General features: G+C 58.5%; 1 protein-coding gene and 1 non-coding gene across 2 annotated transcripts; one reads left to right on the top strand and one right to left on the bottom strand.

Moving 5' to 3' along the window:
• Window positions 1-750: 750 nt before the first annotated feature.
• LCAT (lecithin-cholesterol acyltransferase) lies at window positions 751-8,499 on the bottom strand. Its single transcript, XM_068166519.1, has 6 exons — window positions 8,255-8,499; window positions 5,352-5,508; window positions 4,826-4,941; window positions 4,431-4,526; window positions 3,560-3,784; window positions 751-1,892 (listed from the first exon to the last, which is right to left on the bottom strand). The coding sequence occupies exons 1-6, from the start codon at window positions 8,400-8,402 to the stop codon at window positions 1,270-1,272; spliced, it is 1,365 nt and encodes a 454-aa protein (XP_068022620.1). The 5' UTR covers window positions 8,403-8,499; the 3' UTR covers window positions 751-1,269.
• A 2,270-nt stretch (window positions 8,500-10,769) lies between these two features.
• TRNAK-UUU (transfer RNA lysine (anticodon UUU)) lies at window positions 10,770-10,842 on the top strand. The gene has a single exon. It is a non-coding gene; the product is annotated as a tRNA-Lys (tRNA).
• The last annotated feature ends 1,484 nt before the right edge of the window (window positions 10,843-12,326 follow it).

Raw genomic sequence — 12,326 nt, forward strand, 5'->3', positions numbered from 1 at the left:
GGCTGCGGAACCAACGGAAGAGGAGCGTTCAGGGAGAGCCCCGCCCCACCGCGCCCTGCCAGCGCCGGGCGCCGCAGGGCCGAGCTCTGGGACTGGGGGCCGCGGGGCGGGTCCGAGCGGGACACCAGCGCCGGCGGCACCTCCCGCCCCAGTTGCGTCTTCAGCCCCAATGGCACCTTCATCCCAGCTGCATCACCAGCCTCGATTGTGTCCCCAGCCTCAGTGGCATTGTCACCCTGGTCACATCATCACACTGGTCATGTCACCAACCCCAATCACATTTTCACCTCAGCGTGTTGCCAGCCCACAGCCATCTCCATCTGCTTCCCCAGCTATGGCTGTGTCACCAGTCCCAGTAGCATTGCCAACCCCCTTGGATTCACCAGTCCCAGCTGCATGATGAGCCCCAGCTGTGTTGCTGCTCTGGTTGTCATCAGCCCCAGCTGCATTGCCATCCCTGGCTGTGCCACTGACCCTGGCTGCATCACCAGCATCCTTAGTGCCACCAGCCCCAGTGGCATTGTAATCCCCATTGCAGCACCAGCTCTGGTCACAGCACCAGCAATGGTCACATTGCCAGTCACCACCCCCAGTCTCATGGTCACCCAGGTTGCTCTGCCAACCCCACTCATGCCATCAGCCCCAGCTGTCTCACTGAGACTGTGACTTTCCCGAGATGCACAGCTCCTGGGTGCCAGGTTAGGCCTGACATTGCCACGCTGCTGTGGCAGGAGTGGGCAGGCCAGCTGCTTGGAAGCAAAGTGTGTTTATTATCTAGTAACTGCTGTTCAATGGCTCTCACTGAGGAGCCTTGTTCACCACCCGCACTCCAGTGGCTACTAGTGAAGCTCTTGCATGGCCCCAACTGCCAAGCCACCCTGGTACCACCTGGTGCCATCCCAGTAAGTGGGAGCCTGCACTGGCTCTGCGAGCTGTGCCATGCACCACAGGCTCCACAGCCTCTCAGGTACCTGAAGGTGGCTTTGCTAATAAGGAGGGCTCGTGGGGATGCCATGATTGGTAATGGTGCTGTTAATGAGCTGGTAGCGGGGTTAAGGACCCACCCGCTGGTGGGAAGGGACAAGCCTCTGAAGGACAATGGATTGTGGCTCCTGAAAGAGAAACCAGGCAGTGTGGAGGTGGGTGCCAGCCCATCCACCCGAGCTCTTGGTCTTGCTCCTTCGCCTTCCAAACTCAGCTCTGAGTCCTTTGCTCCCCTGCATGGCAGTTTGTGGTGGCTGTGGGCACAGAGGGAAGCTGGGAGACCTTTCAGTTCTTCTTGGGCTCCTTAGGAACCTTCAGCCCGGGTGGCATCTTCCCCCCTTTCCCTGCCTCCAGGCTGGGTTTCCCCTGCACCAGCTGCCCCGGCTCCTGAGAGCTCCCCAGCAGGATGTCATTGATGGAACTGAGCGTCAGGTTGCTGAAGACCATGTTAAGGTGATCGACGCCTCGCAGCTCCTGGACGTGCACCTTCTGCTTCTGCTGCCCACGCCAGCGCTTGCACAGCTCCAGGCTGCGCCTGCTGACGGTGTTGTCCCCGTCGCCATAGATCATGTCCACAGGGTCCTCGTACGGGAAGCGCTCGTCGTAGATGTAAGTCTCCACGGTGGGGTGGCCTGTGCCATAGAGGCAATACGTGTCCACCCCAGGAGGGGGCAAGCCCTTCAGCAAGTCCTTCATGTCCTCCCACATGAACCAACCGTCCTCCAGGTTGACGTCGGTGAAGAAGCGCCGGTAGTCCTGGTAAGTGTAGTTGTAGGAGGGTGTGGAGATGAAGACATGGGTCTCGGGCCAGGCCAGGCTTGTTGGGAACATCCAGGGGCTGGTGGTGGTCATGCGTTGCTCTTCACGCAGCTTGATGTTGGACATGAGTGGGATGCCCTGGTTGTCCCCTGCAGGACACACAAGGGTTCATCAGGGACAGCACCGCCAGCAACGCACTGTCAGGAGTGGTGCTGCTTAGGTAACTGTGCTGGGGTCAGCCCATCCAGCAGTGAGGCTCACTGTGTCCCCAGGCTGGGCTGTGGTTCCACCTCAGATCTTACCTGCTCGCCCATGACCATATGTCCCCTCCTCACCATTCCAGGGAAATCTCCCAAACCCTTCTCCTGAATGTCACATCTCTAGCTGCTGCAGGGTGCTGAGCACAGATCTATGATGTGTGATGACCTTCACAGATCCCTCAACTGTCCATCCCTCACCTCTTCCACCACCATGTCCAGGATGTGTGATGTTCCTAACAAACTTTCCCTGCAACCCTGGCACCTCCATGCCTGTCTGCAGGGACAGGAGTGAACTGGGCCCCAGGAGGATGCTGATAATGGGTTGCCAACTGCACGTCTTCTGCAAGCCCTGGCAGGTTTGGTGTGTCTGCAGTTCTAAGGCCATGCAATGATCTCAGATAACCTCTCTAGCTGTTGTGGCAACAAAGACTTCAGGGTGATGCAATGGCCCAGATGTCAAAATCTCCAAGCACATGATTTTTAATTCCACCACTGTGGGGGCTCAGCTTGTGACCTGTAGCTGTTCTGGGCTCTCAGCATTGGGTAAGTGATTGTGGCTTTCTGGGCTGCCAGCAGACTAAAGAGGGACTGGGCCAAGGGAGATGAAACCCTGAAGATCTCAAAGCTTATGGGGGATGGGCTCTGAGATGTGGGAAGATCCAAGAAAGGGATGGAGGAGATCCTGAGTGTCCCCTGGGTGAGCTCCACGTCCTCTGCTGCAGAAGAGATCCATGGTTTGCAGCAAGGATTCAACAAGCTCACTGTCCTGCATGGATGGAGGTGGAGGTGCCTGGAAGCTGGTGGGAAGAGTGAGCAGGGCCTGGTCAGCTTGTGGATGGATGTTCTGGTTTCCAGGAGCACCCCCTAGGCCAGGAGCTGACCCTGCACTTGGTGCAGGCTATCTGGTGAGAGCTGGTGTGGTGTGCAGGAGCCAGCTAGGCTGCAGGAGGAGCTTTGTGCAGTTTCCTGGACACACACACACACTCAGACTCTCATAGTCACACTCACGTGCACTCTCATGTGCTCACTCACCCGCTCTCATACGCACTCACACTCTCACATCCACTCTCACTCACCCACGCTCACCCCCCCTCACATCCCCCCCTACACTCTCACACCCCCCCCCACCCACTCACTCTTGTACACTTGCTCACACACTCTCATACACACTCACGCTCTCTCACACCCAATCTTACCCCCCCCCACACTCTCACACCCCCACTCTCACACTCTCTCACATGCCTCCACTCTCTCACCCACCCTCACACCCCCTCCCTCACACCCCCCCTCTCGTCCACCCCCAGGCATGGGAACCAGAGTGAGCTCCAGAGCATGCCCTGGGGCACTCTCCTACTGAGGCAGCAACTTCCACAGTACTTTCTGCGCCACAGGATGCAGCAGCAGCACCAAAACACAGGAGATGCCTCCACAAATACCTCAGCCAGCTACCCCTCGCCTTTTCCATCATCCTGCCCTCTTCCTGCCCACCACCACCCTTCCATTTCTGCAGGAGGGAAAGCAAGCAAAGAGAGGGCATCACATGAGGAGTCACCCACCTGATGCCAAAACACGCAAGGGCTTGACGGCCCCTCCCCAGGGGGCACCCAGGGAGATGAAGCCTCCAATGTAGTGATCTTTCCAAGCCTGGGGCTGCTGCAGCAGGAAGTAGAGGACGTTCAGGTTGCCCATGCTGTGTGCGATGAGGAAGACACGGCGCTGGTACTCGTTGTGCATCTCCTCAATCAGGGCCTTCAGCTTCTGGAAGTACTCAGGCTGCTCCTCTGTGGACAAGAGGGACATCAGCTCTTGGAGACCTCACACAGAATGACAGAAGGGGAGGGGTTGAAAGGGACCTCTGGGAATCATCCAGTCCAACCCCCCTGCTAAAGCAGGGCATCCACAGGAGGTCACACAGGAACACATCCAGGTGGGGCTTGAAGCTCTCCAGGGAAGGTGACTCCACAACCTCTTTGGGCAGCCTACTCCAGGCCTCCAGCACTCTCACACCAAAGAATTTTCTCCTCCTGTTCAGATGGAGCCTCCTGGGTTCCAGCTCATCCCTCTTGGTCCTTGTCCTATCTCTGGGCACCACCCCAAAGAAACTGGCACCTTCATCCTGGCAGCCACCCCTCAGATATTTACAGACATTGATCAGATCCCCTCTCAGCCTTCTCTTCTCCACACTGAACAGCCCCAGGGCTCTCAGCCTTTCTCCACAGCACAGATGTTCCAGGCCCTTCATCATCCTCATGGTCATGGGGGTTCCAGGGCTGACCCTCTGGGTGTGGGTGCAGCGGCCATGAGTGCCACCATTGTGGGCACCATCCCTGTTCAGGGGTTCCCCCACAACAGGTGGCTCACCCAGCCCACAGCAGCCATCCTACTTCCTCCCTGCAGGCGTGGCCTGGCCACCAAGCCCAGACTTACGGGGCCCAACCCTCCAGTCGTAGGGGGCTGCCCGCACCGTCCGGTCCCTCACGTAGCCGTTGTTCACCAGGTTCTGCACCAGGGTGTGCAGGTAACCTGCGGGCAAAGAGAACAGGGGAAGTTAGGTGTGTGCTCTTCTCCTGTCAGCCTTTGTCCATCCTGGGTCTGGTCACAGCCACAATGCTCTTTCTAAGCCCTGTAGCTTGGTGGCTGCAACCAGAGGTAGCATCTCCATGAACCACAAGTGCAGCAAGGGCAAGGCTGAGGTGGTCCCTGCTGGCACTTGAAGGGCCAATATCCTTCAGTTCCAACTGTGTGCAGAGCTGGTTCCTGCTGCAGACACCTCTCCCCTGGCAAGAAGCAGGTGGCTCCCTTCATGTCTCTCCTCCTCTCACCTGCCAGCTTGCTCTGATCCAGGTATTCCACAGAGTAGGTCTTCCCGAAGCCAGGCACGCGGATGTGCACCCCCGGGGCATTGGTCATCTTCCGAGAGGTTCTGTTGTACACCACCCTGTGGGGACAAGCTGTGGCAGCAGAGCCATGTCCCCAGGGGGCACAGCTTGGACCTGCCTGTTCCCAGGTCCTGTGTGGATGGGCAGGTGGATTGGTGCCAAGCCAGCTGGTTGCCTGGCATCTTAGGGCAGGAGGCTCTGAAGGGGCAGGTGGTGGCAGCCCTCTCAACCTGTGGCATTGGGAAAGGTGGAAGCATCTCCAGTGGGAGCTGAGGTTGGGTTGGTTGGGCATGAGAATGTGGCAGGGCCATGGGAAAGGAATGGGCACTGGGAGTGGGAGGCAGCCAGCTGTGTTCCCAGAGCCATGGGTTCCCTGGTGTGCTGGGTCGAGGCCAGAGGGGAGGAGCAGGGAGGGAGATCCCCGGGAGGTCCTTGCCCCCAGGGATCTCCCGGGTGGGGGGAGTGGTACCTGGTGTTATCAATCCAGCAGTCCACTCCCACTGGCAGGAAGGTGTTGAGGTTGAGCCAGATGGTGAAGTAGTCCTCTGTTTTGCGGTAGCACATCCAGTTCACCACATCTGGCTTGTCCAGCTTGGCTTCCAGCTGGTTCCCGAGGCACCCGGGCACTGGAGGCACCCCAGATGGAGAGCAGAGACAGCTACGGACCCCATCCCACGGGCCCACTGCTTCCCCTGGCCCCCCAGGCAGGGGCTTCCTGGCCAGGGACCTGCTGGAGCAGCATCCCTGGAGAACAGCCTGCTCCATGGAGGAGTGAGGGTGCTCGGGGCCAGGACACAGGACGAGCATGGAAGCAGCACTAAAAACACATCCTGAGGGATCCCCCAAGCTACCCTTGCCATGGGGTGACCCCTAGAACTGCCACCCTCATCCCAAAGCTGCCAATGCCGACCATCCCAGACTTTTCCACCTTTCCTGGTTGGGTTTCCACTCTGCTCTCCTCATTGCAGCCTGCTGCTACCTGGGGCTTCCCGGCACCTTGTGCTGGGCTGGGGGGTAGCTCGGGGATGCAGCTGAAAACCGGCCCATTTCTGGCTGTTTTCCTGAACTTTAAACCCCTGGCACAGGCTCACCAAGGTCTCAGAAGTGATTTGGAGCCAAGCAGAAGCACACCCTGCAGGGACCCAGGCCAAGCAGGGCACACAGTGAACACAGAGTGGCTTTAAGCAAGTCCAGCCTGGGCTGTGACCAGGGCTGCTCTGATGGATGGTGACCATCACCGAGGCATTGGTCTGCCTTTGGAGCTTTGGTATGGTGCCCAGCAGGGATGGGACACCCACCCCAGTGCCATCTCCAGAGGTGTGCCTGTGTTGGGGGCAGACACCAGGGAGAGCGTTCCCAGCTGCTGTGCAGGAGTCAAGAGCTGGGTCCTGGTGCCAGTGCTGACCCCCCTCATGGTGAGGACAAGAGGTGAAGGGACTGTAGGGGACAGTGGCTGAGAGCCTGGTGGGATGAGAGTGAGCCCCATGAGCCCAGCAGGTCCAAGGACTGGCACAACTGGGCATGGCTTTGATGCTGCTGCTGGCTCTGTCTGCTGTGTGTCACATATGAGATGCTTCCCCAAGGACACCATGAGCTCCTTTGTGGCCTGAAATCCCTTTAGATTCCCACCCTGTGCTTCTCTGGGACCCAAACCCAGGCCCTGCTGTGGTTATGGGCCTCACAAGCATGATAAGGTGGGAGCAGCTCTGCCTGGAACAGGGGCTGAAGGCTGCAGGTGAGGAGCATCTTCAACCTGAGGGGGATGTGCCCCATGTCCCTTGGTCCCCACCAGTCTCAGGTGCTCCTGAACCCCAGGACTTGTGGGCACATGTGTTTTGGGGAGCTGCAGTGCTGTCCCTGACATGGGGTGTGAGGACAACCTGGCCTGGAGGTGCTCTATTCTCATCCCACCCAGCCTGGCAGAGGCATGGACAAGAGGTGCAGTGGCATGGCTGCAGCCTTTGAAAGCCTCACCCCAAGTGAGAGGTGATGGAGGTGCAGCAGCTGGCATCCTTCAGTCTGCTTCACAGCTCCCTCATGTCTATGGAATCTCCTCAGGGAGAGAAGAAGGGTCTAATCCTGCTTTCAAAGCACCTATTTGGGGATCAGGCCATCCAGTGGGTGCTGATGTAGGAAAGCCCAGGCATGGAGTGGGCAGAGAGGACCTTCTCAGCCCGTGAGAACAGCAAGCAGGACATGAGGGAGGAGAGCCCAGACACCCAGCCCTGAGTCCTGAGCCCTGCCTGCCCTTCCAGAGAACATTGGGTAATGATTAAGGGAGCTGCCGTGGGGGCAGAGGGTTATCAGCACTCCCAAGGGCACTGGGGGTGCTGGGACGCCCAGCCCAGGGGGAAGGGCTACACAGGGATGCCGAGTGGCACACAGGGGGCAACTGGACCCGGCTGGGAGTGGGGCAGGGGATGAGGATGGCCCTGGGGGCACTGGGAGACACTTTGACCCTCACAATCCAGCTGAGAAAAGGAACCTGGTGATGGCCACTCAGGCCACCAGCATGGCCAAGCAGAGCCTGGCCCAGGACGCCAAGGCTCAGGACACCATCCCCTGTGGTCTGATGGCTGAGAGGGCAGTGGGCAGCCCTTGGCAGGGGAAGTTCTGCTCTTCTCTTTTTCAAGGGGAAACTTCCCTTGAGTCAAAGAAAAGGAGAAAAACCCCAATTCTCCTCAGCAAAGCCACAGCTCAAGTCCCTAGTGATGGCATAGGGGCAAAGCAAGGCAGAGCAGCGCAGGATGGAGGTACCAGCTGGAGGAGGCTGCTGCTCCCACCTTTGCTTCCCTGTACTGATGCCCCAGCCTCTCCTTTCACCCCTTAGTACCCCTGCCCAGGGATTGCTCCCTTCTACACCACCCCCCCAGGCAGGGTGGGCACAGGCTGGGTGTGAAGGACACCCTTCTGCAGCAGCAGAGGATGACTTACCCAGGGCCAGGCAGTGGCAGAAGACATGGGTCAAAGTGGCTTTAGGGGAGCAGTGGGTGCTAGATGAAGGCCCTGCATCCGTGGTAGATGAGGCTGCAGCCCCTGTCCCTCTGCCAGCAGAACCTCCCCAGCAAGCCCTAAATCACCCTCTGGTCCAGCTGTGAGATATTAAAACCCCGTTTGCTTTTTTGGGTGCCCAGCCTGTTCCTCCAGCTCTGGTCAGCTGCAGCTGGGCATTGCCAACCTTTCATCCCCAGCCTGGTAGATGGACCCTAGAGCCACACTTTGCTCACCCCCCTTCAGACTACAAATGGCCACCGCAGCCAAGAGCCACAGAGCTGCCAGCAGCATGGCCCCCCAACCTCATCAGCAGCTCCTGGGGGGCCGCATGGCACCTGGGGGTGCCCACCCATGCCCACCCCGCCGAGTCGACCTTACCGAGTACCACGGGTGGCGTGCTGTTGGTGGGGGGAGCTTCTGGGGTGGTGGTGGGTGGAAAGAGGACGTTGAAGAGCCAGAACTGGGCCGTGGGCCGCAGGAGCAGCGACAGCGTCAGCAGCACAAGCCTGGCACCGCTGCTGCCCATGGCAAGCTCGGGCAGTGCCCCCGGACCTCTCCAAGCAAAACAGCCTTCAGTAGTGGCTTCTTGACGCAGGTCCAGCCGAGAGGCACAGGGGAGGGAAGAGCCGAAGGGGCTGGCCGTGGTGGGGAGGAGGGACTGGGAGGGACGAAGGACTGGCCTTGCAGACATGCCCTGCCCTGCCAAGGCAGTCAGCAGTGCCCAGGGCCTCTCTGTGCCAGTGGAGTGGGCACCAAATTTTAGCAGCATCCCAGTACCTTCGGAGTCCCTCTGCTGTGTGCTGGGGTTGTGGTCACCACGTACTTCCTCCTGCACCCTGCTGCTGGGGTAACCCCCCAGGGCTGCCCACAGCTGCCTGCTCCCTGCCTGGTGAATACAGCCCCTCTCTGCTCCTCCTGCCCTTGGCAAGGGGAGGCTGGCACTGCTGACACGGCCAGGGGAACCCCAAACCTCTGGGAGAAGACACTGGGTCTGGGACAAGCAAGGACACATTTAAGTAGCTCCTTGTGCCACATTGCCCAGTGCCACCCTGGACGCTGCCCCTGCCCTGCCCCCTGCCCAGGTACCATCCCCCCAACAGGCACTCAGCCCCCAGGACCCTGCAGCTCTCAGCCACTGTGGACTCCAGGTCCCCGTGGGTGTCCCCATGACACCATCCTCAGCTGAAGGGAGCTCCTAAAGCCCCCCTCCTGCAGGAGCAGGGCTCCATGTGACTGCCAGCACTGGGGACCCTCAGGGACAGAGTGGCACCCAGGGGAAGGCAGGGTGACCCAGGCTGGCAATGCCCAGAGGGGCATGAGGTGGAAAAGGACAGGGTTCAGTGAAGAGGAGGTGAATGGTGGTGAGTCATGGTGATGCAGCAGAGCCCAGCTGCTCAAGGGCTCTCCCCAGGGTGCTCCAGGGGGTCAATGGTGCACAGCAGTGCTGAGCAGCACTCAGCTTCACCTGGAGTGTGGAATCAGGAGGTGCAAATCCTTCCCACCCAGCATCTTCTGCAGAGCTGAGCAGAAATCTGCTGCTTCTCACCTGCTCTCACTCTGTGTCCAGGGAGGCTTCAGCTCCAGCTTGGCTAGGACAGGGGTGAAGAGCTCCAGCAGGGTGGGTTGGCTTCAGAAGTCAGATTTGGCTGCGGGAAAGGAGGTGTCTGCTGCCTCCTGGAGAAGAGCAAGTGGGGGTTGGAGCTTGTGGTGCTGGAGGTCACTGGTGGAGGGTCTGTGCTGCAGGGTGGGCTCCCTGAGGAGCAGAGGGGTGGCTTTGGTCTTCTCCAGACCCGGCTGGGCTGGGCTGGCAGGGTGAACTCCCTGAGGAGTAGAGGGTTGGCTTTGATTTTCTTCAGACCCTCCTGAACTGAACTGGGCTGGGCTGGGCTGCAGGATGGGCTCTGTGAGGAGCAGAGCTATCCAGGTGAAACTGGTCAACTAAATGCCTAGGTTGTGGTGACTGTTTAAGGTGGGGTTGATGCACCACATCAGTCTTCTAAAGAGGACAGCTGATCAGGGGCTTTATGGTCTCAAGCTGATTACTTTGAGTAAGCAGTGCTGGTGGCTAGAGCTTTGAAGAAGAACCACCAGATGGCTGGTGCCTGGCTTGTGCTGGAAATTCACACCAGAGGAAAACAAAAGGCTGCTAGGGGACACCAAGGAGATCAAGAGCTAAAGAAACAAGAGCCTGTTGGCAGAAGAAACCTTTATCAGCCAAGCCTGCAGATGTAAAACTCATGCAATGCTGTTCCTCAGGAGAACGTGAGAAGAGACGCTCCCAATTCGCTGAGGGCTCCCATGACTATTCAGGGGAGGCTTTAACCTTCTACAGACCCTTCCTAGCTGGGCTGGGCCACACTGGCCTGACAAGGGAGCTTCCCCATGGAGCAGAGAGATTCCACAACCATTTAGAGGTGGCCACTGCACAGTCACAGCCATGAGAGGGGGACCATGCACTGCCACCTCCTCCTTTGCCCGGACCCCCAGATGGCCCCTGCTCACCCTCCCCATGGGTGCATCCCTGTGGCACTGGCACTTTCTCAGGGAACATCCCCCTGCCAGGGCAAGGCCCTGATGGGAGGCCAGGAGCTGGGTACTGAGCCCAGTATGTGTGGCTGACCCAGCTGAGGAGCTGGAGAGGGGACTCTTAGATGTCCCCAGGAAGAGAAATCTGCAACACCTTTCGCCCCAGTGCCCCCATCCTTGTCTGAGGAAGAAGTACCAGGGTAGGGTAGAGATCCTGGTGGTGCTTCTCCTCCTGGGAGGATGCCCTGTGTGGTTGTGGCCTTGCTGTGGGGATGGAAGAAGTCAAAGCAAGCCCCCATGTTGTCTCATGGCAGTGAAGTGGGGTTCTCATGGCCTGTTCAGAGCATCCCCAAACCCCCAAGCATGAGCCTGGATAGCTCAGTTGGGAGAGCATCAGACTTTTAATCTGAGGGTCCAGGGTTCAAGCCCCTGTTCAGGCAAAGGCTTCATCCTTTAGGAGGCTGCAGGCAGGAGCTGGGGTGGGGTTGAAGCAGGAGTCTGCCTCTTGTTGTTTCTCACTGGATGGTGGTCCTTGTCCCTGTGCTGACCATCTCCAAGCAGCTTCCTCAGGGGCTGGGTTCTTGCTGGCAACAGTTTTTTTTCTGCAGTGACCTCCACAAAGGTGCTGAATGAAACTGGAGCAGAAGGAAGAGAACTTTAAGCTCTCCTGTGAGGACATGGGGCTGTCCAGCGTGGAAAGGAGAGGGCTGCAAGGAGACCATAGAGCTGCATTTCAGTATCTGCAGGAGACCTCCAGGCAGGCTGGGGAGGGACTGTTTGGAAGGGACTGTGGGGGTAGGCCCAGGGGCAAAGGTTTGAATCTGGAGCAGGGCAGAGTTAGGTTGGACACCAGGAGGAAGTTCTGCACAGTGAGGGTGAGGAGACACTGGCACAGGTTGCCCAGGTTGGTGGTTGAGACTTCATCCCTGGAGACATTCAAGGTCAAACCTGATGTGTGGGTGCAGCCTGCTCCAGCTGGAGATGTCCCTGCTGCCTGTAGGGGGGTTGGACAAGGTGCCCTTGGAGGCTCCCTTCCACTGTAATGCAATCTGTGAAGCTGGGATTCATCCAGTCCAGCCATTCTTAGACTTCCCAAGGCTGGTGACTAACCCATGGCCCTCAGCACCACATCTCTCCCTCTTTGCAACACCTCCAGGCATGGGCATTCAGCCACCTCCCTGGGTACCCTGTGCATGTGCCTGAGAACTCTCCCAGTGAAGAGGTTTCTTCTAATGTCTAACCTAAACCTCCCCTGGTGCAATTCGAGGCCATTTCCTCTTATCCTGTAACTTGTTACTAGGGAGAAGAGACACAAATTGGAGCACAGGAGGCTCTGTCTAAACACCAGGGACACTTCTCACTGGAGCAGAGGGGCAGAATCCCCTCAGTGTCTTGCCACAGATAAGACTTGAATGAAAAATCATTTCTTTGGAACAGTTTAAAAAATTCTGCTTTCTGTTTTCGCCCCACTCCGAGTGGTGAAAAAATGGGGACCCACGGCTCGGGTCGAACCTTCTTCACTGGCTGAGTTCCCGGTGCCCTCTGCAGCTGCTTGGCGTTTTCCTGCTGAACGCTGCCTTTCACAGCAGGTTTGCGCTGCCGTCAGGAGAGGGCACCAAGACCAAGCGAACGGAGATCTTTTGGGGTCGGAGTGGCTGAGAGCTCCCAAACAGAGAGGGACCTGGGGGTGCTGATCGACAGCCACCTGAATATGAGCCAGCAGTGTGCCCAGGTGGCCAAGAGGGCCAATGGCATCCTGGCCTGCATTAGGAATAGTGTGGCCAGCAGGAGCAGGGAAGTCATTGTGCCCTGTACTCTGCATTGGTTAGGCCACCCCTTGAGTCCTGTGTCCAGTTCTGGGCCCCTCAGTTTAAGAAGGACATCGAAACACTTGAAGGTGTCCAGAGAAGGGCAACAAGGCTGG

This window comes from Melanerpes formicivorus, unplaced genomic scaffold (assembly GCF_026170545.1).
Source record: "Melanerpes formicivorus ecotype bairdi unplaced genomic scaffold, bMelFor1.0.p_v2 SCAF_102, whole genome shotgun sequence".
NCBI lineage: Eukaryota > Metazoa > Chordata > Aves > Piciformes > Picidae > Melanerpes > Melanerpes formicivorus.

Bases quoted from the DNA above. Each gene is read 5' to 3' on its own strand.
- LCAT (XM_068166519.1), bottom strand. From the start codon at position 8,402: ATGGGCAGCAGCGGTGCCAGGCTTGTGCTGCTGACGCTGTCGCTGCTC. The intron at 4,527-4,825 runs GTGAGAGGAGGA...CTTTGCCCGCAG, and splicing joins GGATCAGAGCAAGCTGGCAG to GTTACCTGCACACCCTGGTG. The intron at 3,785-4,430 runs GTAAGTCTGGGC...TCTTGTCCACAG, and splicing joins CGACTGGAGGGTTGGGCCCC to AGGAGCAGCCTGAGTACTTC.